Raw genomic sequence first — 26,865 nt, 5'->3', positions numbered from 1 at the left:
TAACTCCCTCTAGAATGGCCTTGCAGGACTTTCACTTTTATCAAAACAGCAATGTTTTTAAAAAAAAGCAAAACAAGATTGACCTGGTTATTGACATAGGTACCAAAACAAAGTTTCTCAACGAACTTGACCTTGCAAAGTTGTCCTCCTCCAGTATCTGGGGATCAGTGTCTTTGAGGAAGCAGTTCCACAGAAAATTTGGTGGATGTCTGATCTTATCATCCTTCCCCATCCTTAATGATGGCAAGGCCCAGAGCATGAGTGTCTTAAGAATGAGCATTCACAACTGATTTCAGCCAGAAATATTGAGTGGGATGATCCATGTCCCTTTTCAGACCATCACAAAGCCTGCTTTCAGCCAATGCGTAACATTCCACATCTTGTGAAGAAACAGCTGAGAGTACTGTATAGAACAAAGCAAAGGGCTGCACAAAACTCACTCCAGAATTAACAGGACCTTTAGCCAAGCTGTTCTAGAACTGTTACTATGTTGTCAGCACCCACCAGCAGATGTGCATCTGTCCACAACCGGAGTGTCAAATCCAATCAATCTACTGTTGTCTTCCCTTAATCATAAGGTGTTTGAAAGTGGCATCAAGTGGTACTTAAACACCGATTAGACTTCTCACCAATGCTCATTGTTTTTTTGCCTGGACAGCTTGAGCCTCCATCTCATTAGAGTTATGCTCCAAGCATGGACCAAAAAAGCACGAATTCCAGAGGTCAATGAGAGTAGTTGCCCTTGATATGAAAGCAGCACTTGACTAAATGAGGCATCTTTAAACTCTGCTGAAAAGGGAAAACATTCCAGTGGCTAGAGTCAGACCTTCCACAAAGGGAGATTGGTTTATTTGTTAGAGGTGCTTTATTAATTACTTTCCTTTTGTCATATGTTCAGAAGGAGGATATGTTTGCTGATGACAGCACAATGTTCACTTTCAATCAGCTCCTCAGCAAAACTAGTCTGTTCCTATATACAGCAAGTCCTGGACAAGATGAAAGTGTAGGATAAGTAGCCAGGAAGACACATGCCAGGCAATGACCATCTCCAACAAGAGAGTCTCAACACTTACCCTTGCACTTTTACCACAGCACAGTCCTCCAAGATGCTGGTAGTTACTATTAATCCGTTCAGTTGCATGAGCCACATGTGGCTACAAGAGTAGGCAGAAGCTTGGTATCCTGTGGTAAATTCACTTCATGACACCCCAATGTCTTTCCACCATTTATAAGACTTGAGAAAAGGATGTTTGATGAATGTAAGACCAGCTGCACTCAAAATTCAACACCATTCCCTGAGCTTTTACTCCACTGCTGGTGGCTGCATTTAGAATGCTCTGCATTTACTTGACAAAATCCTCTGAAACCCATCTCTGAAGCTCTCATCTCTGAAACCCATGACCCCTACATCAAGAAGGGCAAGGTCAGCAAATGTGCTGCGATGGTGCAATCTGTAGATTTCCCCAAGTATCTTTCCCTAGTAATTTCATAAGTAACTGCTTTAGGTTTGCTGAGTCTAGTCTTTTTATTTTGCTGTAAGAAAAGTAAATATTTACAGTACAGATAGTGTTTATTCGTATCTGCTGTATTTTTGCATTACCAGCTGTCAAGGTTAATGTTCTTGTTTGGTTACTTTAGGCATTAATTTGGTGCACACATTTGATAAAAAATTGTGGTTTGTGGCTTGAAATTGCACAAGTATGTGAGATGAAGCTGCTTCAGCTTCTCCTGGATGATGTTGAGCAAGTGCTATATTAATGTAAAACAATGAGCTCAGTTCAAACAGTTCTGTAGCAATTTGTAGATTCAAAATCATACAGCGTGAGGAGGCCATTTGGTCCATGGAGTCTCCGGTTCTCTGAAAGAGCTATCTGATTAATTCTACTCACCTGTACTTTGTTTAGCTCTGCATTTTTTTTCCTATTCATGTTTATATCTGATTACTTTCTGGAAGAACTTTGATCTCTTCTTGCATTCTGAAGATTTTCCCAACAAAATGTATTTTATTGAACACTTATTTTCCAAGTTGCAATTTTTATTCTGTCTCTTTTATGCTCTGATTATACAGTGAGAAATCAATTCGTGAGCAATAAATTTGTCTTCGAATGTGTTGGGTTTAGCAGTGATGTAAAAGGTCATTTTTCCAATTTTGCACCGATAATGGGCATTTCCAACATTGTGCATTTGTGCCTGTTGGTGATTATCTTCTGAAATATCACTCATGAAATGTTAGATTGATTTTTGTTCATGTTGAATGAACTAATTTATTTAATTGCATAAATGCTAATGCTAAATATTGATTTGTTGTCATTAACAATAAGATATTTCAAAGTGGAAAGTAATTAAAATGCAGTAGTTTTATTCTTGGAACAAGATGTTTACAAATTATAGTGATTGACATTGCATTTCTTGACATAGCAATTACCCTAGCCTTTTATTCATTCTGAATAAAACCTTAAGAGATGTGTGCTTGAATTATATTGACGTTTTTTAGGTAACTAGCATAGTTGGGCTACTTTTAAATAGCATTTGCCAGCACATTTTTAAATAAAGTGGTACTCTAAATATATATTACAGATGCTTTACAATTTCAGAGCTTATTCCAAAGCACCTACTATGGAAATCTCATGAAGGTTTACAGCTCTGAGACTGGGAATCAGATCAAGTTCTTTTGATGTTGGTGTATTTAATAACTAAATTTGTCAATCATTAAATGCAGACTAAATCTAGGAAGATATTCCTTAACGTAAGCAGGGAATTCCATGTAAACTCATTTTAAGGAAAGTTAACACCTTTTCAAATGTCCTGTAAAGTGTTTATATATCTAATATTGCATGCCATGTCTGGAACAATTGCCAAGTTTTGTCAGTTTATAATAACTTGTTTTTATTCTGAAATTGCTTTGGGGCAGTATGCAAAGAAGGAAGAAGAATGTGGTTCCTTTAGATGGCTTTTGCTGCAGCTTAATTGTAGTAAGAATTTTCAGTTTCTTTCGGTGAATACAGGGCAGTCTGGCCTTACACTGAGACAAACTTTGCCACCTGCAGAAACTTCAGCAAAATGTGTTTTGGAAATTAGAAAATATTGTTGAAAACAAGCCATGTATCATATAGGTTTTCAGTAACTAATTTTATAAGTGAGTATGTGACCTGCAGTTCTCTATCTTGTGAAGTATTGTGAAAGTCTTTCACCTACTTATAGAATAGAAACAATACTGGAGATGCTTGGCATGTAACAGTGTCCGAAGAGAGAAACAAATCAGGTTGATGACTTTTTGTAGTTATAAAACACTTCAGGACCTCCTTTGGAAGAAGTATTTAACAGACTCAATGTTGGTGAGTATTTTGGTGCTGAGTCTGAAGGGGTGCAATCTCATTCTGTTTTATTGATACCATCTAGAATGTATCAAAAGCTCAATCTCATTTGCACATGCAGTTATGAGGTGTGGTAATTCATAGTTTACCAAATTCAGTATAATGGCCTTTCAGATCTTAAGATATTTTAAATATAACAGCATTTTAAGTAATGTGATCCATTTCATAGTAGTATATGTGCAAAGTATACTTGAGGCGTAGTGGCTAAAAAAAATCCTCTAAGTGTAATTCAGGTGGATGCATCATGTGTAACCTCAACTGCCTAGCTTTGAAGTGAAGTGGTGGCTAAAATTTGCTGTATGTGTACGTTCTCTGCCTTGCACACAGAATTTGTCATTTAATGTTTAATATTTTTGAATAAATCTGAATAAAAATGTGTTCATTGTGGGCAATGAATTTGTCTGTCGGGTTTCGAGGTGCAGGAGCTTACTGTGTATATGCATAGGAGCTTGCAATTTGATAACCATGGGATGAGCTAGCTGAGGATCTGAGACTGCAGAAATTGCTTTCACTTAAATCTTTCTGGAACTAGGTTTTAGAGTTTGCAAGGTTAAAACTTTGAGGTAGCATCTCTGGATGCAAGTGTAATTTTATCATTTATTTTTCTATTTTAGTTGGAGCTGTATGGTAGGTCTTAACAAAAGCAATGCCAAACAAATTAATTTAGAATTAAAATTGCCAATGTTGTTGTGTATGCATCATAACTTGGTGGGTGGTTATTGATGATAGAAATGAGTACAAATTCCTCTCTGATGTCTGCCAGTTTTAAGAGGTTTGATCTACATGATACTTTCCACTGAGTGTTTCTCAAGCATCCATGGGTCTTTCAGTTGCTGAAGTAGCACCTCAGTGTGCAGTAGCAGTACAGCAGACTGAAGGAGTTATCTGGTACACAGAAAATACTGAAAAGGGCTTTGTGGGAGGGAAACTGTATATAATTTTAATTTTGAAAAATTTGTCTAAATGGTCTAGTGGTTTTGGTGTGGGGTAAAAGAGGTAGCATATAGGCATTGGATTCAGAGTTCAGGGAGTACTTTGTTTTTGGATTGAGACTCCTAGTACCACAGGTAAAGATTGCACCTGGTGCTGAATTTCTGTAATTTGACAAGAATAGCATTTGAATGGATAAGGTTACTAGTTTCAACAGTTTTAAAATTTCTATATTTAAACAAGATTTGCTACCTATAGTTGTTTGAAGAAAATGCTACAAAACTGTCCAACAGGTAAAAGCTTATTAGAAATGTATCCATCTGAATTTTGTCTATGATCAAAATGAGCACCAGAATAAAAGTTGACAGTTGTTAAAGATTCTAATGGTTTCAGTAATACTTTGTTTTTGATTTAAATCTTACTGTGAATGAGTTTTGCAACAAAAATTTTATTTCCTTATTGCATTTGTAATTTAACAGGTAATTGAATGTACTGAAGGTTATGTTGGTTCGTGAAAGCTGCAGCTGCCATGGAGGCCAATGAATAAGAACAGGGATGCAGTACGGCAACCAGGGAGTGCATGGGGAATATTGAAACAGTACATAAAAAGCGTCCGATGCTTGCCAGTGTGAGCAGTGGAAAAGAGACAACTACCATGGTAACACTAATCACAGAAAAGTTGCAGAACCAAAGCCTGCAGGATATGACGTGCAAGGCCTACAGCATTAATCTGGTAAGAGTTTCACAACTTGGGTAATTTGGTAGCTTTGACTCGTGATTTAAAGCATCCTTTGGGCTAATACTGGTTACTCACCTTGTTTCATTAGGGGAAGCTTGCTAGTTGACTTCAAATCATCAACTGTTATTATTATAGCTTCCATCACTGAGCTTAACCTTCATTGAATAAAGTTCTAAATAGTTAGAACATAGAACATTACAGTACAGGCCCTTTGGCCCATGATGTGCTGACCTTTTAACCTACTAAGATCTATCTAACCATTCCCTCCCACATAACCCTCTGTTTCTATCATCCATGTGCCAAAGAGTCTCTTAAATGTCCCGAATTATCTGCCTCTACTAGCACCCCTGGAAGCGTGTTCTGTGCACCCACCACTGTGTAAAATAAAACACTTAACTCTATCTCCCCAGTACTTTCGTCCAATCACCTTAAAATTATCGCCCCTCGTGTTAGCCATTTCTGCCCTGGGAAAAAATCTCTGGCTGTCCACTCGGATCTCATCTTTATCCAAGTCACTTCTCACCCTCCTCTCCAAAGAGAAAAGCCCTAGCTCGCTCAACCTATCCTCATAAGACACGCTCTCCAATCCAGGTGGTATCCTAGTAAGTCTGCTCTGTACCCTTTTCTAAAGCTTCCACATGCTTTCTATAGTGAGGTAACCAGAACAGAACACAATATTCTAAGTGTGGTCTAACTGGGGTTTTATAGAGCTGCAACATTACCTCACAGCTCTTGAACTCAATCCCCCAACTAATGAAGGCCAACACACCATATGCCGCCTTAACAACGCTATCAACTTGCATGGCAACTTTCAGGGATCTCTGGACTTGGACCCCAAGATCCCTCTTTTCCTCCTCACTGCTCAGAATCCTGCCATTAACCTTGTATTCTGCCTTCAATTTCTATCTTCCAAAGTGTATCACTTTTTTTCTGGGTTGAACTCCATCTGCCATTTTTCAGCCCAGCTTTGCATCCTATCAATGTCCTGTTGTAACCTTCGACAACCATCACCAACCTTCGTGTCATCTGCAAACTTACTAACCCACCCTTCCACATCCTCATTCAAGTCATTTATAAAAATCACAGAGTAGGGGTCCCAGAACAGATTCCTGCGGAACACCACTGGTCACTGACCTCCAGGCAGAATATGCTCCATTTACCACCACCCTCTGTCTTCTATGGGCCAGCCAATTCTGAATCCACACAGCCAAGTTTCCCCGGATCCCATGCCTCCTGACCTTCTGAATGAGTTTATCAAAGGGAAACATCAAATGCCTTAAAGTCCATATACACAACATCCACTGCTCTACCTTCTTCAATGTGCTCTGTCACACCCTCAAAGAATTCAATCAGGCTCGTAACGCATGATCTGCCTCTCACAAAGCCATGTTAACTATCCCTAATCAGACTGTGCTTCTCCAAATGCTCATAAATCCTGTCCCTAAGAATCTTTTCCAATAATTTGCCCACCACTGAAGTAAGACTCACTGGTCTGTAATTCCCAGGGTTATCCCTATACCCTTTCTTGAACAAAGGAATAACATTTGCCACCCTCCAATCATCTGGTACTACTCCTGTGGCAAGTGAGGACACAGAGATCATCACCAAGGGCTCAAATCTTCCCTCGCTTCCCATCGTATCCTGGGATATATCCTGTCTGGCTCCAGGGACTTACCTTTCCTAATGTTTTTCAAAAGTTCCAGCACATCCTCCTCCTTAACCTCGCCATGTTCCAGCATCAGCCTGTTTTGCTCTGTCCTCAAACATAAAATTCTCTCTCACAGGTGAATACTGAAGCAATGTATTCATTAAGGACCTCCCCTACCACCTCCAACTCCAGGCAAGTTTCCTCCTCTATTCCTATCAGTCCTACCTTCACTCTAGTCATCCTCCTAGGGTTTTCCCTAATCCTGCTCACCAAGGCCTTCTCATGCCCCCTTCTTGCTCTCCTAAGTCCATTCTTAAGCTACTTCCTGGCTACCTTGTAATTCTTTAGAGCCTTGTCTGATCCCTCCTGAACCTTAAGTAAGCTTTCTTCCTCTTCACTAGATATTCTACATCTCTTATCAACCATGATTCCGTCACCCTTGCCATCCTTTTCCAGCCTCAATGGGACAAACCTATCCAGAACCCCTGCAAGTGATCTCTAAGCAACCTCCACATTTCTATTGTGTATTTCCCTGAGTACATCTCCCAGTTTACACTCCCATGTTCCTGCCTAATAGCATCATAATTCCTCCTCCCCCTAATTAAATACTTTCCAATACCATCTACTCCTATCCCTCTCCAGGACAAAGGTAAAGGTCAGGGAGTTGTGGTCACTGCTCTGAAATCTCACCCACCGAAATCTGACACCTGACCAGGTTCATTGCCTAGTACCTGATCCAGAATGGCCTCTCCTCTAGTCAGCCTATCTACATATTGTCAAGAATCCTTCCTGGACACCTAACAAATTCTGCCCCATCCAAACCTTTTGCACTAAGGAGCCAATCAATATTTGGGAAGTTGAAATCACCCATGACAACAACCGTTATTTTTTGTACCTTTCCAAAATCTGCCTCCCAATCTGTTCCTCAGTGTCTCCATTGCAATGGGGGGGGGGGGGGGGGGGGGTGGCGGGAGGTCTGTATAAAACTCCCAATAGTGACTGCTCCCTTCCTGTTTGTGACCTCCACCTACACAGGTGATCCCTCCAGGGCATCTTTCCTTTCTGCAACTGTGATACTATGCCTGATTAACAATGCCACTTTCCCACCTCTTACCTCCGTCCCTGTCCCTTTTGAAACATCTAAACCCTGGAACATCCAGCAGCCATCCATTCCTGCCCTTGACAGCCAAGTCTCTGTGATGGCCATATCATCATAATTCCATGTACTGACCCATGCTCTGAGTTCATCACCCTTGTGCCTGATACTACTTTCATTAAAATAGACACTTCAACCCATCCAACTGACTGCAATTTTGCCCAACCAAATGCCTGTCCTTCCTCAGTCTTTCTACGTGCTGCATCGACCTGTACACCAACTGCCCCATCCTCTGACCTATCACTTGAGTTCCCATCCCCCTGCCAAGCTATTTTAAATGCTCTGCAATAGCTCTAGCAAATCTGCCTGCAAAAATATTGGTCCCCCTCCAGTTCAGGTGTAACCTGTCCCTTTTGTACAGGTCATACCTTCCCCAGAAGAGATCCCAATGATCTACAAATTGGAAATTCTGCCCCCTGCACCAATTTCTCAGCCATAATTCATCTGCCAAATCAACCTATTCTTACCCTCGCTGGCGCATAGCACAGGCAGCAATGCTTTTCAACTTCCTACATAGTTCCCCATATTCACTTTTCAGGACCTCACTCTTTTTCCTACCTACATCATTGGTACCAATGTGTACCATGACTTCTGGCTGGTTACCCTCCCCCTTAGGATGCTGTGGACCCGATCTGAGATGTCCCTGGCACCTGGGAGGCAACATACCATCCGGGAGTCTCCTTCATGTCCATAGAATCTCCTGTCTGCTCCCTGATCACTATTGCTCTTCTCTTCTCTTCTTTCCCCCACCCCCCACTTCCCTTCTGAGCCACAGAACCAGACTTAGTGCCAGTGACCTGACCACTGCAACTTTTCCCCAGTAGGTCATCCCCTCCCAAGAGTATCCAAAGCAGTATTCCTGTTATTGAGGGGAACAGCCACAGGGGTACTCCACACTATCTGCCTATTCCCTTCCCCTCTCCTGACTGTCATCCTGCTATCTGCCTCCTGCAACTTGCGTGTGGCTACCTTCCTGTAGCTTTTATCTATCACCTCATTCTCCTGTATGAGTCAAAGGTCATCCACCTGCAGCTCCAATTCCTTAACATGGTCTGTAAGGAGCTGCAGCTGGATGCACCTCCCTCAGATGTAGCAATCAGGGAGACTTGAGATCTCCCACATCTGGCAGGAAGAAAACACCACTGACCCTGGATCCATTGTCACTACTTTAGCTAGGCACTAATAGACAGAGAGAAACTTGCCAGAAACTTATCGTAGCCTCTTGAGCCGAAGCCTCAGCTCCTAACCCTAACATTGGTCCACTCCAATAATGGCAGCTCCAAAATGGCTGCTCTGCCTGACCCTATCTTTTTATTGGTTGTTGCCAATTGGCTAATTTCCCTTTCAATTATCACCTAACAATTTGCAGCTGTGCCTCTTGTATTGTCAGGAAATACCCGGAAAAATACTTGGTCCTGACACTCACCTCTTTATATGGCTCCCACCTCTCCCATCGAGAGTCCCGCTTCTTGCTCCAAGTCATGGCCCTCGCTAACTGGCTATTGTTCTATTCACTTTTTTATATTCCTATTTTAGAAGGCAGACCATTACTCTGGAATGGTGTCATCAGTTAAGGATAAGAATTTGACATTTGAGGTTTAGATCCTCATCCTGCGAAAATATTTTTGGAACCGTCTCTCTTCCCATCTGACATGGGCTGGCAAAAAAGCCTTAAAGAGCTTAAGGTATAGGAAATATTCATTGAACAATTTGATAAAGGTGTACAATTTTAAAAGATCTGGATAAGCTGAATAAAAAAAAGACAGTTCTCTTTACTATTGGTACAAGAACCAAGGAGACAGATTGAAAGATTGAGGCTGTTATTAGAATATGGGAAGCACCTTTTTGGAAAGTTGCAGGAATGGAGCAGGAAAATGGGTTTGGCTGGATTGCACCATATGGCTTCCTGTGCCATTATGATTGGTGAGTAGGTCAAGCTGCCACTTCTGTCTGCTCTGCTATTTTATAATACTGTGATCTTGTACTTCATGTTTCCCACATGATTCCTGTATCCCTTGATTTCTTCATTATCCAAAATTATCAATTTCAACAGCTTTCTAGGGTAAAGCATCCAAAGATTTCAGAGCTCTGCATAAAGAAATTTCTCCTTGTCTCAGTCCTTAATGCTCAACCCCTTCTCCAGAGGCTATGGTCTCAAGTCTTAGAAACTCAACCAGTGGAAGAAAGCTTCTTAACATTTATCTTCTCAAAATGTTTGTTGCAAGGAGGTGGCCTCTCATTCTTCTGAACTCTAGTATAGAATCTCAAGATCTTGTCATGTAGAATATGCACATTCTCCCTGTGATTCAGTTACTTCAGTTTCCTCCCATATCCCAAAGATGTGTGGGTTTGTACGTTAATCGACCAAATGGTGGGTGGTGGAATCTGGGAAGAGTTGATAGGACTGTTGAGAAAATTTTTAAAAATGATTAGTGTAAATGGGTGCCAGTGATGAGTGTGTACTTGGTGGGCTGAAGGGTCTGTTTCCATTCTGCATGACTCTGACACTTAATTTTTTAATTATTCAGGATGTCTTGGTTTTGTCCTGCCACTTGGTGTCTTGTAACTTTCAAGGATCCTTGAGTCATGCAATTATGTCCTGTGCTTTATAAGCTTTTTACCTATTTATAAATAGAACTCCACATTCCACAGTAAAATAGGCAGTCTGCATCAGTCAGTACAGTTACTTAGAATTGGATCCATTTTATCTCTTACCTGAACAGAGATGCATAGCTTTTGCTTAAACTGAAATAAGCTCAATAGTCACAGTAATCGAGGATAGAAATTGTGCCAGCTGACATCTGTAAACATTAATCAGTTTTTTGCATTTATTGGAAATTGTAACTTTTTATCAGAAAAGTGTATCAGAACTGTACTGAAAACTGGGAGTGGTAAGCTAATCTTGTGTACTGGAAATACTGATTTTTATAGAAGGTCAAAAATCTAGCTTTGCTTAATTACATTTGAAAGGGTAATATCCCACCTGAGGTATTGATTTTACAAAACTAGGAAAGGTCTATTAACTGCCAAGTGAACTTGAGACATTTTCATATGGGTAGTGCACTTCATGTAATCCACCAAAGGTTAAACATTCATGTACATTTGATCACATTTTAAGTAAACTATTGAATTGGATTTTATGGTCAGCAGTGAATGAGTGGCCCTTGCTATTCACTGTATTTATAGCTGATTACAGACTTATGGCAGGTTTTTGAGTCATAACTAAACAGTAATTCCTTTTCAGGAAATCCTATGGTGTATCTCTTTAACCATTCAGATTTAAGAATCCTCTGAGACTAACTAGTGTCTAAACCAGGAGTGTAAGGTAGAATATTTAAAATAAATTCATAGAAAACAAAAGGAAAATAAGATTGAGAGGGAGGTGCAAGACCCAAAAATAAAAGTAGTCAAAAATCAATTCTAGATTTAGTTTAAAGATCCAGCAATAATTAAATAACCAAAGGAATAAAACTGCAGATTTGCAAAAGCAGATTTTCAATGCAAGAATTCATGTTTGATAGTAATCAAGACTAGCTATGCGATTTAAAATTTCTCTTGTTCTTGAATAGACTAGGCCTGACATTTGCTTTACCATTTAGGGATATCTAATGGGTAATGCCCTTCATGTGCTTTAATGAAAAGATCAGATTCTTTACTATACATGTGCTGAGCAGTTTATTCCACAATAGCAGGGTGTAGTGGCTACTGATACCATTTGCACCATAAAATCCTGTGTAATTGTTGGTAAACAAAAAATGGCTTGAGGAATTTGAGAGAATCTTTGTCAGTTTGTATATTAAAGAAGCTATATATTTTCTTCCAAGTATTTCAGAGGCTGATCCTTGATGTTTCTATTATGTAGGGCACTCCCTGCAGTATATTTTCAGTACTTGTAAAGAAAGAATTGGCTTTATTTAATTTATTATCTTCAGTACCACAGTAAATAACTTCTGAATTGTATTAACTTCTATGTAAGCAAACATAGCAGATGTTACGCCTGTACCATTTTTTTTCAAAGTGATTTTCTGGAATAGCTTTTAAAACCTTATGGAGTTGGGAAAGAATTTTCCATTCCCCTCCCTTCAAGCTAATAGACTTGGGTTGTTTTGTTCTGTTGGTCAATTACATTGTGTGGAAAACTTGTGCCTTTATTATGAAGCAAACTATCAAGTGAAACGTATGAGGTTTGTGTATGGGTCTGCTGTTCATCAGTTTTGTAGGTACATTTTACAGAACTGCCCCCACAGCTCAATCTGTGGTGGATCTTGTACCCATTGCCCTGTGACTTAGTATGTTCAATTGAATATAAGTGTCAAATGCCACCTTTTTTTCCCTTTTGTGATGTATGTGTAGAGTGAACTAGGGCAGATTCCACCTATAAATGTCAAGGGAATCTGGTTCAATCACATCTAAAGTGGAGGAATAGCATGGCACAATCTCTGCATGATTGTGATTTCTAAATGTCAGACAGTTGGATTACTATAGTGTTATCTGTTTGCTATTGGGACTAAAAGCATTGCAGGGTGGAATATTCCTTTTGTTCATGCAGTAAAGAATATTGGAATGTGGAATTTGCTCACGGGTGGTTATGAGTCCTGCCCATTGTTGATGTGGAAACGTATGACCTTGGATTCTATCATACTTTAGTCAGTGTACAGAGGAACATTACAACCAACTACTTTGTCATGTTTTCAGTGATGTAGTTTGGAAACCTGGTAGCTAATTATCACATAGCAAGGTCCCACAAACAATGATCTGATATTGACCAGATAATCTGTATTTAAAAATATTGGAATAATTCTGAGAAAACTTCCCTGCTCTTTGAATATTGAAATGGGATCTTTGAGTCCACCTGAGGGCAGATGAGCATCAGCGGAAAGATGCCTCTGATGCCATTTCCTCTCATTATTGCATTAAAGTGTCAGCCTGGCTATGTGCTTGAGTCATTGGAGAGAAATTGACTCATTGGTGAAGTGCTACCATCTAAGCAACAGCTAGTTCACACCACCTCTTCTGCAGACTTAGGACATGATCTTTATTAACAGGCCATTCTTTTATATTTAGATTGAAACTTGTTTGATAATGTTATAGAAACTGAGAAATAAAGGACTGCAGATGCTGGAATCTAGATGAAAAAACACTGATGCTATGTTGATAATGTTATGCTTAATGAATACTCAATATATTATAGTAATGTTAACATTGTTTGCTAAACAAGGAAGTACAAGTCTATACAAATGGCAACAGGCTATAGAACCAATGGTAACATTGGTCAGTGTCAGAGTGAAGTAATGGATGTTGAATTAAAGGCCTGATGTTACATATTGAATCATTTAATAACTGGAGAAATAATTCTACCAAGGGAACATCTGGGCATGCACCCTTTTTAATCACAACAAATCATATAGGAACAAAGGCTGGCATAAAATTAAAGGTTTTATTTGATAGAATGGTAATTGTATGGGAAAAAGTGAAACTGCTGATGTGCTAAAGGGGTTCACACGTGCTCATTCAATGGAAAGGGAGCTGATTAAGGAAAACCAGTCATTTATAAGCAATGCCAATAAATTATATTTTAACTTAATTATCTAATGTGTTCTCTCTCTCTCTCTCTCTCTCTCTCTCTCTCTCTCTCTCTCTCTCTATATATACACATATATACATACACACACACATATATACATATATATATATAGAGAGAGAGAATGATAGAATCTGTTTGTTATAGCTTTTTAACAATTATATTTTAGCACTTACATATTGAAACAAAATAATCGCATGTTGTGATACCCATTTATAGATTGTGCATTAGGTTCGTAGATATTCCATAATCCGTTCTTGATCACAATCATGTTTGGTGATCTTAATTTAAATTTGTACACAAGTTGCCAAAATTTTCACAGGTGTAAGAGGGGGTCACAACTTCTGTCAGGCATCAAACTCACTGGCCCTCTTTGGAAGGTCCTTCAGAAGATTAACCAAACTTCAGTGGTCAAACTGCAGGATACAGATGGAGATTACATTTTCGCACACTCAGTCCAAGCCCTTGATGCTTTCACTGAAGCATATGAGAAGATGGTCCTTCTACTTAACACATGCAAGGCAAAAGTCCTGTACCAGCCTGCTCCTGCTGTACCACAATGCCGTCTGACAATAAAGATTCATGATGAAACCCTGGAAAATGTGGACCACTTCTCAGGAGCCAACTCTTGCAGAAGGGAAATGTCCATGATGAAATTCATCACTGACTTCAATGTGTCAGCACGGCCTTTGGTTGAAGAGAAGAGTATTTAAAGATCAGGACTCAGACCTGGCACACCACTCATAATCCATTGGACAGCAGTGATTCCCTGTCCTTGTATGTTTCTAAGACCTGGACTACCTCCAGTAGACATCTTAAGGCACTGGAAAAATACCAACCACCAATGCTGCATCCAGAAAGTCCTCCAAATTCACCAGAAGGATGTAAACCAATGTCAGCATTTGCTTCCAGGTTAACATTGCCAGCATTGGTGTCTAGTTGCAGTTGATTACAGGGCCAGGGAGATGGCATCCGCCATAGACTTGTTTCGGTGGTAGGTGAATTACAGTGGGTCGAGGTTTTTTGGGGAGGTGAAGTTAATGCATGCTATGATCAGCCTCTCGAAGTTGTATCCATGATGGAGCTGGCTGAGTCTATAACCCTCTGCAGCCTCTTGCAATCCTGTGGATTGGATGCTCCATACCGGCTGTGATGCAACCAGTCAGGATGCTCTCCACTATACATCTATAGAAATTTGTAAGAGCCTTTAGTGACATACCAAACCTCCCCAAACTCCTAACGAAGTAGAGCAGCTGGCATGCCGCCTTTGTGATTGCATCAATGTGTTGGGTTGAAGATAGATCCTCTGAGATGTTGACCACCCAGGAACTTGAAACTGCTCACCCTTTCCAGCACTAACCCCTCAATGAGGAGTGGTGTGTGTTCTCCCAACTTTCCCTTCCTGAAGTCCACAACCAGTTCCTTGGTCTTGTTGACATTGAGTACGAGGTTGTTGTTGCGACACCATTCCACCAGCTGGTCTGTTTCACTCCTGTAAGCTGCCTCATTGCCATCTGAGATTCTACCAACAACAGTGGTGTCATCGGCGAATTTTCAGATGGAGTTTGAGCTGTGCTTAACGCCACAGTCATGAGTGTAAGGGTAGAACAGTGGGCTAAGCATGCACCCTTGAGGTGCGCCTGTGTTGATAGCGATGAGATGTTATTGTTGATCTGCATTGACCATCTGTGGAAGAGTGCAGTTCCCACATTGGCCTCACTACCACCTCACTTATACTGAGCTTACCATCAGTTAGAGTTAAATTGATGTGGGGTTGCACCTTGGGGTAGCATAGTGGCACAGCTAGTAGAGCTTCTGCCTCAGTGCTAGAGGACCTAGTTTCAATCCTGACCTCGGGCACCGCCGAATTGGAGTTTGCACGTTCTCCCTGGGTTTCCTCTGGATGTTTGTTTCCCCTCCCACCAGGAAGATGTACAGGTTGACAGGCTAATTGGCCATTGTAAATTGCCCCTTGTATGTAAATGAGTGGAAAAATGTGGGGGAGTTAATGAGGATATGGAATTAATGTAAGATTAGTGTAAGTGGCTGGTTGATGGTTGGCACAGACATGGTGGAAAAATGGCTGTTTCTGTGCTGTATCTCTCTGTGGACTCCGTCTCATTGTTGCCACAGAAGGGCCTTGGGAGATTTTGGTGTTGAGATGAAAAGTTGCAGTGGTTATTTTCTTGGAACTTAGCTTGGGCCTTCAGTTCTGTCAATAGTCCTCTATGTTCTCTAAGCCCAAATTCATTATGAATTCTAAATCATGGTAGCTCTTATGCAGCTGAAGCTAAGGCATTGCCATTGGCATGTTTACATGATGCCTTGCCTTGGCATGTTTACTATGATGCCTTGCAAGCATATAGAAAGAGGAAGGGATAAAAACTGAATAAAAGAAAATCAAAACTGCAGAAGCTGTAAATCTGAAACAAAAACAATGTGCTTGAAAACTCTGCAGTCAGGCAATATCTATGGAAGACAAACATTAACATTTCGGGCCTGTGTTTGATGAAGACCCAAAACGTTGGTGATGTCTCTTCACAGATGGTGCTTGACCTGAGTTTTTTCTGGCATTTGATTTTCAGAATCAGGTTTATTATCACTGTGTGGTTGGTTTGTTGTTTTGTGGCAGCAGTACAGTGCAAGACAAAGACATAAAACTTACTATAAGTTACAAAAAGAATAACAAGGTAATGTCGATGGGTTCCTTGACCGATCAGAAATCTGATGGCGGAGGGGAAGAAGCTGTTCCTGAAACGTTGAGTGTGGTCTTCAGGCTCCTGTAACCACGCCCTGATGGTAGTAATGAGAAGAAGGCACGTCCCAAGTGGTGGAGGGTCCTTAATGATTGGATCCCCTCCTTGAGGCACTGCCTCTGGAAGATGTCCTCGATGGCAGGGAGGGTTGTGCCTGTGCTGGAGCTGGCTGAGTTTACAACACTCTCCAGCCTCTTTTGAGCCTGCACCTTGGAGCTAAAAGCTGCAGCAAGTATTGGATTTATAAAGGCTTTAGGGGGCACGGTTTGTAAGCAAGGGCATATTCAATTAGATAATCTGGAATAATTTCCAGTTTCTAAGAAGCTTGTCTGTGTAAATTTAAGATAAAGGTCTATCCTCCAACATTTCTTCCTCTAACTGCTGTCCATTTTTTGACGTGACTCTCCAAGACTTCACCTAACATTAGGGCATCTAACCACCATCTTGATATTCCAGCATGTTGGCACACCCCTGTGCTATGGAGTCACCATTGATGAGAATCTTAACTGACTTGGCTACAAGAGATCAATGAGTGACTCTTCAGAACTCTTGTACCATCCAGAGCAAAGTAGTCCACTGATTTACACCAATTCACCATGTTGAATATTGAGTCCAAAAGTCACTGGTACAGACCATATGACCTATCAAGTCCATGATGGTACTTGAGAGCAATCCAGTCCTATTTCCCTTGCTCAATCCCCAAAGCCTTGTAAGTTTATTTCTTTTAATTACTTTTCTTTTTGAATTCATTTCCCTTCAATTTCCTTTTCAAATCATTAATTGCCTTCACATCCATCACAATTGTAGGCAATAAGTTGTGTCCTTACAGTGAAAAAGGGTGGTCCTTTACATCTCTTCTCCCCCGGCACCCCCCCGCCCCCCCCACTTTCAGCCCAAATCCTTAACCTCTGTGTCCCCAAGTCCCCCTACCATTAGCTAAGGGGGATAGCTTTTCTCTATTGCCTTATCTAAATCTGTCTATCTCTATCAAATCTCCCCTCCATCTCCTTTGCTCCAAGGAGAACAACCTCACATTCTCTACCCTAGTCTTGCTCTTAAAATCCTTCATCCCTAGTTCCATTCTAGTTCAGCCTAATTTCCCTGTTTTTGTATTCGGCATATCTATTTGTGAATCCTGAGATCTCACATTCTTTATGTGTCCTACCATATTCAAAGATCAATGCACACTTTTTAGAATGGCTATTTAGTCTAAATTGCTGCACCCTATCCCTTCGACAAAATGCATCTCAAACTTCTCAAGTTCTCTATTACTCCACTTCTGCATGCCATTTTTCCTTCCCTGTACCAGTATGCCTTCTAGAAGGTTCATTGTAGTTTCTCACCAAAGCTGTTTTAACGGCACTGCAATAATCATTGCCTTTATTGTCCAGAATATCAAAGGTGTTCAGTGCTGTGAACAACACCTGGTTTTTGCTTCCAAGTTGCACATCATCCTGACTTGGAAGCATGTCGTGGTTTGTTCATTGTTACAGGGTTAGAATCCTGGCATCCCCAATGTAATAACATTGTGAGCACATCTTCAGTACCTGGAGTGGGTTGAAGTAGATATCACTGCACCATTTCACTGGTAATAGGAAAACTATGTACTTTCCCTGACCATTCACTGTCAGTTAGTTGATCCTCTGTCCATGTTAAGATCTTGCCTCAACCCCAAGTGCTCTTATCTTGAGCGGTAATCGTTCTATGTTGCACCTTATCATTTGCCTTTTGGAAGTGCACATCCCCACTGTTGATACCTTTCATCTGTTGCTGACCATTCCATTTTTCCTAAATTTGTCAAGCATGGTTTCGTTTTCATACAATCAAGCAGAGTTGACGTGCTTTATAATTTTCTAAATGTCCCACTGCTGCTGTATTAATAACGGATTCCAGCATTTTCCTGATGAAATATGTCAGGCTCACTGGCCTAGATTTCCCTGCATTATCTTCCCTCCCTCCTTTTTGAATAGGGCTGTTATTTTTGTGGCTGTACTGGGATCTTTCCAGGTTCTGGGGAATTTTGAAAGATCATGACCAATATCCAATAAATCGGCAGTTACGTTTAAAATCTTAGAATGGAGCTGATCAGATTCATTCTTTGTCATGTTATTTGGCCTAATATCATCTTCTCTTTGGTAAATAGTTTTTAAACTCCAGCATTCCTTTTACCCCCTGATTTTCTGCTATTGGGGTGTCTTTGGTATCTTCAGCTGTGAAGATTAATACAAATTGTTCGTAGTCTCTGCTAATTCCTTCCCATTATTAATTGTCCAGTCTCATCCTTTAGGGGATTAATATTTACTTTGGAATTCCCACTTCCTGTCTATATACGTAGGAACTCTTGCTTTTCTCCTTTTATATCTCTTACCAATTTACTCTCATTTATTTCTTCTCCTTTGGCAAACTTTTGCAGTTTTAAAGTTTTCCCATTCTTCTTGCTATTCACCTTTTTCTTTCTTCATTAGCCAGGATCCTTTTGGTGGAATATATTGATAAGAATTATGAAATCTCCTCAAATGTAGGCCATCTCACATTTTAAATCCATTTCCTCCAGGTGCTCCAGTTTCATCCCACATTCCAAAGACATACAGGTTAGAAGTTGTGGGCATGCTGTGTTGGTGCCGGAAAATGGTGACACTTGCGGGCTGCCCATAGCACGTTCTCAGTAATGTAAAAAGACGCATTTCACTGTGTGTTTTGATGTATATGTGACTAATAAATATCTTAAAACAAAACTGTCACAAATGCACTGAGGTTGCTTTCAAGGCTTCCATTGACAGTTTGGTTTGTACAATCTGTAAGGAGAATGCAGTTTTTCATGGGTAACCATTGTCATTCTTCTAGGTCCCCATTATTGATTTGTATTTTCCTGCAGTGTAGCTGCTGTAATAGTGCTGTGGACTGCTCCTTCACATGATTCCTTTCCTGTCCTATCTCTTATCTCTATCCAGACTGATTTATGCCCCTCCATATTCTGAGCAAGATAATTTCTTCCCACTGCATCCTTTATTAACATTTACCCCACCACCTTTTCCTTACCTTTCTAAATATCAGGTATCCCAGGATATTCAGTTCAGTACTGTGAGCAGTTCTGGTCATTGCACCTTGTTATAGGTCTTGGAGATGTACAGGTTTTTCAGAATGACTTCAAGAACTAAATTAGGGTGGTATCCTTAAAATTTAGAATGTAAAACAGCAATTTGAAGAAAACTGTTTCTTCAGATGGGGGACATAATCTAAAATTAGAGGTCGAAAATGGTCTTTACATGGGTAGAAATTCAGAATGTTTTTCTGCAGATGCCAGTTGATTGATCAAATGTTGATTTTAAGTATGATGTATTTTTGATAGGCAAAGATATTGGAGGATATGGGAATAAAAGGTGGGTCTGTGGAGGTAGGTCACAAGTCAAACACAATCTAATTAAGTGAGAAACAAACTTGAGAGGCTGAATGCCTATTCTGTTCTCAATGTTGGCCAGTAATAAAAAAACAATTTTTAGCCATTTACAAGCAAACTTGGTTTGATTGGAATGAAAAAGGACAGGCAAATATGAGTGGATTTACTGAAGCTATACTAAGGGAACTCTGGTATTCCATTGGCAGCTGTGGAATACACGTTTTGTGAAGTATGAACTAAACTTCAGAATTTTAGAGAGTACTGTTCAGATGGAGGTTGGTGCTGAGCAAATTCTGCCAGCATAAATTCATTTGACTGCATCATTTCTATGTGGTCATTTGCTGCAAATTTGCACTTAGAAATGTAGTACTTGTGAACAGGATGGATGTTAGAAGCCTGGCTTTGGGGTTTTTCACAGCAGCATTGGAACACTGCCACACAACCACCACCTTGACTAAAGTAGACAGATAATGTGTTGTTGGGTTGTGGAAATTGAAGGTGGTCGGAAGATTGAGCTCTCATGAAAAGTTTGCTTGCTTTTCTTTAACAGCAGATAGCTACATTAGTGTGACCGTAGAGATGCGCATTGTTGACTTTTTGAAATATTTTCTTCATCAATATTGGAATTTGTCCAAAGCATTTTTGACAGTGGTCCATTGATTAGTTGATGCGAAAGCGGTGTTGGCCAGTGTCATTAAAATTCTAAGGTGTTGAATTTGGCCAGATGGCATGTTCATTTGCTTGCTTACTATTTTAAAAAAAATGGTGAGCTTGAGGAGCTGAATCTAGTGAGTAACCTTTCACCCTTTTTTGATTAAGGAGGAAAACTGTTCCATCAACAAAGTGAGCACTTGTAAAAGTTGCTGTATATAATTTTATTCAGATGCCCTAGCCTATAGCCTACAGTTTACAAGGCTTTCAGGGCTTTTTTAGATTTTGTCAATTTCTGTTTCTCTGTGATCTTACCTATTTTAGTCCATTTCCAGAAAAGTTACATAATGAAGGTTAGTAATTGCTCCTTTGTGACAGTTTCTCTTTCATATAAATTACAATCTTTTAAGTTGCAAATCCAAAGTTGATTAAGGTTAGACTTCTCCCTATCCTAAAGCAGCTTGGATTTATGAAAGGGCCATTAATAAAAAAAGTTCTGCCGTTGCTTTTCGGCCCCACATACCTAATATGCTCGAGCCCCTTTTCACTTAAACTCATTCGATCATAAATCATATAGGGAGGACCTATAAATGACTCTGTGCCAGATAAAATTATGCTTTTTTAACAAACTGGTCTACTTTCTAAAGCTTTTCAATGTTTCATTTTCCAGAATGAATTTGGCATTAACGTAGATAACCTTTCAGGCTTGGCTACCCAAAATATTTACCATCTTAAAGCATATTCTTGCTAGGACTACACTATAAATAAAAGATATACTGTTCCAACAGAGTAGAATTGAATACCAAACTTTTATAACACTGGACAGAGAGAGACTTCATGTCCACTTGTTTCTCAAGTATATTTGCTGCGATTTTTAAACCTATCATTTGAGAAGACCATTCGGGTTTCAGTCTGCACAAGTGGCAGCTTCAGTTTCCTTATGTTACCTTACGACAAACATAAAAACCTGTAAAAGATATTAGTGCTCAAAACTTAAATATTAGCCCAAGAAATATATGGGTTTGCTGAGAATTTACAGTACTTTGTTAAATCTCTTGTGAAACTTATGGGAAAACTCTTGTGCAGATTGATTATTTTTGACGTTAAGGTTGATCTGAAGATATCAATTCTACTCCTAAATAAGACATTCTTTCTTGTCCAGGTAACATAGCTGATTATTGATTTATTTTTCTTAAACTATTGGTCTATCTGAACTTTAAGACTATTATGCTTCGTTGGAGCTAGGGTTTTCTGCCCTATACCATGAAAATGGGCAGAAATTTAGCTGTTTGTGTTCTATATTTTGAACTAGAAATGTGCCATAAACAATTAACACCTGCCATTCTGCAGTAGAGCTGAATATTGTTCCATGCATTGCATCTGCTTTAACCTGTTTTTGACAATGGAGTTTTAATTGTAGCTCTGCAGGTAATGGCAAGAAATCAGATGTTTAATTGCATACCATTCAATTAAGTGTTCAGGTACTGGCACTTTTTAAGTAGTTAAATAGAAGATGCTGTCTGTGGCTAAAATTGGTTATTAAAGCAGTCACTGACTCAGACAAACTAACAGATGCTTTCTGAACTTCAAAGATTCTTGTGTATTTTGTTCCATTGCTGAAAATACTCACCTCGTTACAGATTACAGTGAGATTTTAAATAGAATTTGACTACTTTTCAGTTATGGTATCCAGGGTTGTCCAGAGATCTTTTCCTACATTTGAAGAGAATTGAGCCTCAATTTAAAGTTCTCCTTTCAAGTTTCATTAAATTTGTCAAACGATTCTCTCAGGGCTCTGAAGCTTTGTTGACTTAAAGCATTAGCTGGTTCCCTTTCCACAGATGCTGCCTAGATTGCCAAATATTTCCATCATTTTCTGTCTTTATTTCTAATGTACAGTATCTGTCTATCTACAGTATTTTGTTTTTGTATCATTTAGGCTTTTTCCTAAAATGGATATAGGAACCATGAATTGTTTCATTGTTCCACAGCACATTGTGTTTTAAACTTTGTAGAGCCATAATTTGGATTTCTCAGAATTCAGAGCCCCCCTTCCTTTGTTTGCTCAGTTACCACATCGAGATCTTCCATGGAAGGCTGGTCCAAAAAGTTAGAGTATATGGGATCCAAAGTGTGTTGGCAAATGGATCCAAGATTGGTAATAAGAGAGAGTGATGGTGGAAGGAGTGTTTTTATTGATGGGAAGTGTGTGACTAACAGTTTTTCTGCAGTGATCGGTACTATGATCCTTGTTCATTATTATACATTCGTGACTAGATGTGAATGTAGGAGGCATGATTAGTAAGCTTGCGTTTGATATAAAAATTTGTGGTGTTGATAGTGAGGAGAATAGTCTTGGGCTGCAGAATGCTATTAATCAGTTGGCAAGCTGTTGGGCAAAGCAATGACAGATGGAATTTAATCCTGATAAGTATATGGTGATGCATTTTGGGGGATCAAATAAAGGTAGGACGTACACCATGAATGGCAGGCCTAAGGGAGCATTGAAGAGCAAAGAGGCCATGGTGCACATCCAAAGATCCCTGAAGATGGCAGCACAGACAGATATGGCGGTGAAGAAGGCATATGGAATGCTTGCCTTCATTAGCTAGGGTATAAGAATATAAGAGCAGAGAGGTATAATTTTATAAAACATTGTTAAAGCCACAGTTGGAATATTTTATGCAGTTTCTTGTCACCAGACCACAAGAAGGATGCAAGTGTGCTGGAGGGGGTGCAGAAGGAGTTTGCCAGGATCTTGCCTGGGATGGGAGACTGGATAGGCTGGGTTTGATTTCCTTGGTGCATAGGAGGCTGAGGGAGGACCTGATAGGTATGCAAAATTACGAGAAGCAAAGATAGTAAGAAACTTTCTTCCCATGGCAGAGGCCTCTAAGACCAGAGGGCATAGGTTTAGGGTGAGGAGCAAGGGGTTTAGAGAGGATCTGAGGAAAAGATGAAGTCTGGAACACACTACCTGAGAACACAGTACTCTCTCAAAATTTAAGAATAATCTGGTCAAGCATTTGAATCGCTAAGGCATAGAAAGCAACGGATCAAGTGCTGCTAAATGGGATTAGTATAGATAGGTACTTGATGGTAGGCATAGGCATAGCGAAGGGTTTGTTTTTGTGCTATGACTCTGTAATGGAGTGTTACCAGAGAATAATGTTCTATTGGATTCCCATAATGTATATAGTTTTTCCTGCTGTTACTCTTAATTGACCCTGGAGATTTTTGAGTCCGTGTGCTTCTACTGACGAAGCCCAGAATTGTGCATGCATTATTGACCATTTTCTCAACTTGTCCTGCCACTTTAATTGTTGCACACGTACCCCTAGGTGCCTCTGCTCCTGCACCCAATAAGAACAAGTTTCCTTTATTCTACATTCTCTCCTCATTCTTCAGACTAAGATGCATTACCTTATATTTCTTTGCATTAAACTTTATCTGCCATGCATTGGCCCATTCGACCAACGTGTCTGTATTTTTGTTCAAGGAATGTGGGCTTTGCAAACTGAGCCAACATTTAATTGCCCATCCCTAATTGTCCTTGACAAGGTGGTGGTGAGCTGCTTCCTTGAACTGCTGCAGTCCTTGAGGTGTGGGTCTGCTCACAATGCTGTTAGGGAGGGAGTTCCAGGAATTTGACCCAGCAACAGTAAAGGAACAGTGATATATTTCCAAGTCAGGATGGTGTGTGGCTTGGACAACTTCCAGGTGGAGGTGTTCCCCATGCTTTCTGCTGCCCTTGTCCTTCTAGCTGGTGAAGGTTGCGGGTTTGGAAGGTGTTGTTTAAGGAATCTTGGATGAGTTTCAGCAGTGCATCCTGTAGATGGTACAAACTGCTGCCACTGTGCTTTGGTGGTGGAGGGAGTAAATGGTTGTGGATGGGGTGCTTATCAAGTGGGCTCCTATGATGTTGAGTTTCTTGTGTTATTTAAGCTGCACTCATCCAGGTACATGGAAGGTATTCCATCACACTCTTGACTTGAGCCTTGTAGATTGTGGACAGGCTATGGGGAGTTGGGAGGGGGATTACTTGCCACAGGATTCCTAGCCTGTGACCTGCTCTTAAAGCCACGTTGTGTACATGGCTACTCCAGTTCAGTTTCTAGTCGATGGTAACCCACAGGTTATTGATAATGGGGGATTCAGTGATACCTGTATTTTCTCTTGTTGGATATCATTACCTGGCATTTGTGTGGAGCACATGTTACTTGCCACCCGTTCAGCCCAGGCCTGGATATTGTCTAGATTTTGCTACGTTTGGATGTGGATGGTTTCTTTATCTGAGGAGTTGAGAATGGTGCTGAACATTGTATAGTCATCAGCAAACACCCCTACTTCTAACCTTACAATTGAACAAAGGTCATTGATGAAACAGCTGAAGATGGTTGGGTGTAGGGCACTACCCTGAAGAACTCCTGCAGAGATGATTGACCTCCAACCATATATGTGTGATGTATGATTCCACCAGGGGAGGGCTTTCCCCTGATTCCCATTGACTCCAGTTTACCCAGAGCTCCTTGATGCCATACTTGATCAAATGCTGCCTTAATGTTAAAGGCAGTTACTCACTTCATCTCCAGAGTTCTGCTCTGTAGTCCTTGTTTGCACTAAGGCTGTACTGAGGTCAGGAGTTGAGTGATTTTGGTAGAACCCAAAGTGAGCTTCTGTGACCAGATTGTTGCTAAGCAATGCCACCTGGTAGCACGGTTGATTATCCCTTCCATCACTTTGCTGTTGCAATTTATCACAATCCTCCTTACAGTTGAGAATATTGCCAAGCTTTGTGTCATCTGCAAATTTAGATACCATGGCTTACACTCCTAAATCTCAGTCATTAATAACAATTTTGAAAACAAATATCCCCAATGTCAATACCTGGGAAACGCCACTATTCACCTTCCTCCACTCTGTATAGCAATGACTCACTGTGACACTGTTTTCTGTTACTCAGCCATTTTTGCTTCCTGCTGTCAATGTCCCTTTATGGCATGTGCTTCAGCTTAGCTGATAAGCCTGTTATGTGGTACCTTCTGAAAAACCTGGTGGTCCATGTATATCACCTTCTATCCATTACCTCATCAAAAATTCTATCACTTATTTTATGCGGTAGTGTAATAAAAACAGTGGGTGGATACAAATTTTTAGTTGAAATGTTGAAACATTGCTTTTGGCGCAACTGACTGAGTTACTTGGTGCCCATTTTGCTTTGAACATTGAGTAAAAGGCTCATTGACTCCCACTACTCCACCTATACATATCCTTTATAGATTTTATGCATTTCATTCTGACAGAAACAGACTTTTAATTTGTGAAGACTTTGATAGGTTAGTTACCTCGTGCTTGCAGGCTGCAATAGTCTTATTTATTATGTATAAATAAGTGCTATTGAAGTTTTTAAGAAAGCTGATACATGTATGCAATCCAGAACTCCAGGATCTAATACATTTGAGAATGCTGCATTTTAGCAGTATTACCCAATGATGTGTAATCACAACGCATACCTGTGCAAGAGGACAATGCTAAACAATGTTTTCTGTTTCAGTATGCTTTTATTTCTTGTTTAAGATAAGAAATATTTTGATAATCCTATGATTTGCTGGTTTATCAATTAGGTTCTGATTGGTTTGTACTTGGGCCGAACAATGAATGTGTGAAATGGATTAGAGGTAATTTTGTGAACGCAAGTCTATATGCATATTTCTCATGACCTGGACTTTTCATGAGATGTATCAATTAACGTTTAAAACATGTTTGTAATGTTTTTTGGGTAATCAGGTCTGTTGCTTTAGTAGTGTTGTTAATTGGTAACAAAATCACATTGGTAAGTAGCCTTCAAGGAGCATTAAGGATTTTTTTAATATTAGGTTAGCATTTGATTGTTAAGCACTGGGTATTCTATTCTGGCCAGGACAGACCCTTACTGAAATGATCAAGTTGATCTGTTTCCATTACTTTTGTGATTCAGAGTGCTATTCAGATTGAGTTTACTGAGATTTATTAAGTTTTGTGCAGTAGTATTCATTTGTTCAAAAAAAGCATTTAAAAGACTTTAGCCCTATGGCAAACAAGAAACTTAAAGCTAATTCCTGGCCCAAATCTCTATTTTATTGCATAACCATTTTAACTACTGATTTTTTCCACCACCTTTATTTCTGGGGTTTTCAATTGTTTTTCTCTTTGGTTAATTTCAGCATTCATCTGAGAAACTGAACGAAAATGGCAGCTTGTTTCCATATGAAATTGATGGTAAGTTTTTCTTGCATTTTTCTCCCCAGGCAGACACTTCAGAATAAAAATAGTTCTTGCAATGTTTTTAGCAACTGGCAGTTCTTCAGTGAGAAGTGCCAGAGTAGGATGAGTTCCATAGGAATATGAGTAAGCCAGTAAGCTTCTCCAGTCTGATCCAGCATTCAGTTTGATCATGTGTACTTCAGTTATCCACTTTTATACCATATCCTTTGACCTCCTCCCTGGGCATAAATCTATGAATAGCAAATCACATTTTTATAGCATCTTTAAAATAGTGTGTCAGGTCACTTCAGAGACATAATCTGAAAAAGGTGAGAATAGGCAAGAAAAGGTATTCAGATATGCAACTTAACCAAAAGAACGATCTTGAAG

The 26,865-nt window shown here is 39.9% G+C and overlaps 1 protein-coding gene across 1 annotated transcript in view; it reads left to right on the top strand.

The window, feature by feature from the left end:
* The window catches only part of LOC127580356 (protein FAM53A-like), a 110,341-nt gene that overhangs the window by 22,414 nt on the left and 61,062 nt on the right, over positions 1-26,865 (top strand). The window contains 2 exon segments of the mRNA XM_052033703.1: positions 4,784-5,037; positions 26,436-26,490. Of these exon segments, the coding sequence (XP_051889663.1) occupies positions 4,885-5,037; positions 26,436-26,490 (208 nt within the window). The 5' untranslated portion in view covers positions 4,784-4,884.

This window comes from Pristis pectinata, chromosome 2, assembly GCF_009764475.1.
Source record: "Pristis pectinata isolate sPriPec2 chromosome 2, sPriPec2.1.pri, whole genome shotgun sequence".
NCBI lineage: Eukaryota > Metazoa > Chordata > Chondrichthyes > Rhinopristiformes > Pristidae > Pristis > Pristis pectinata.
Note: the sequence above shows the minus strand (reverse complement) of the source record. Positions and strands in the feature narration are given on the sequence as shown.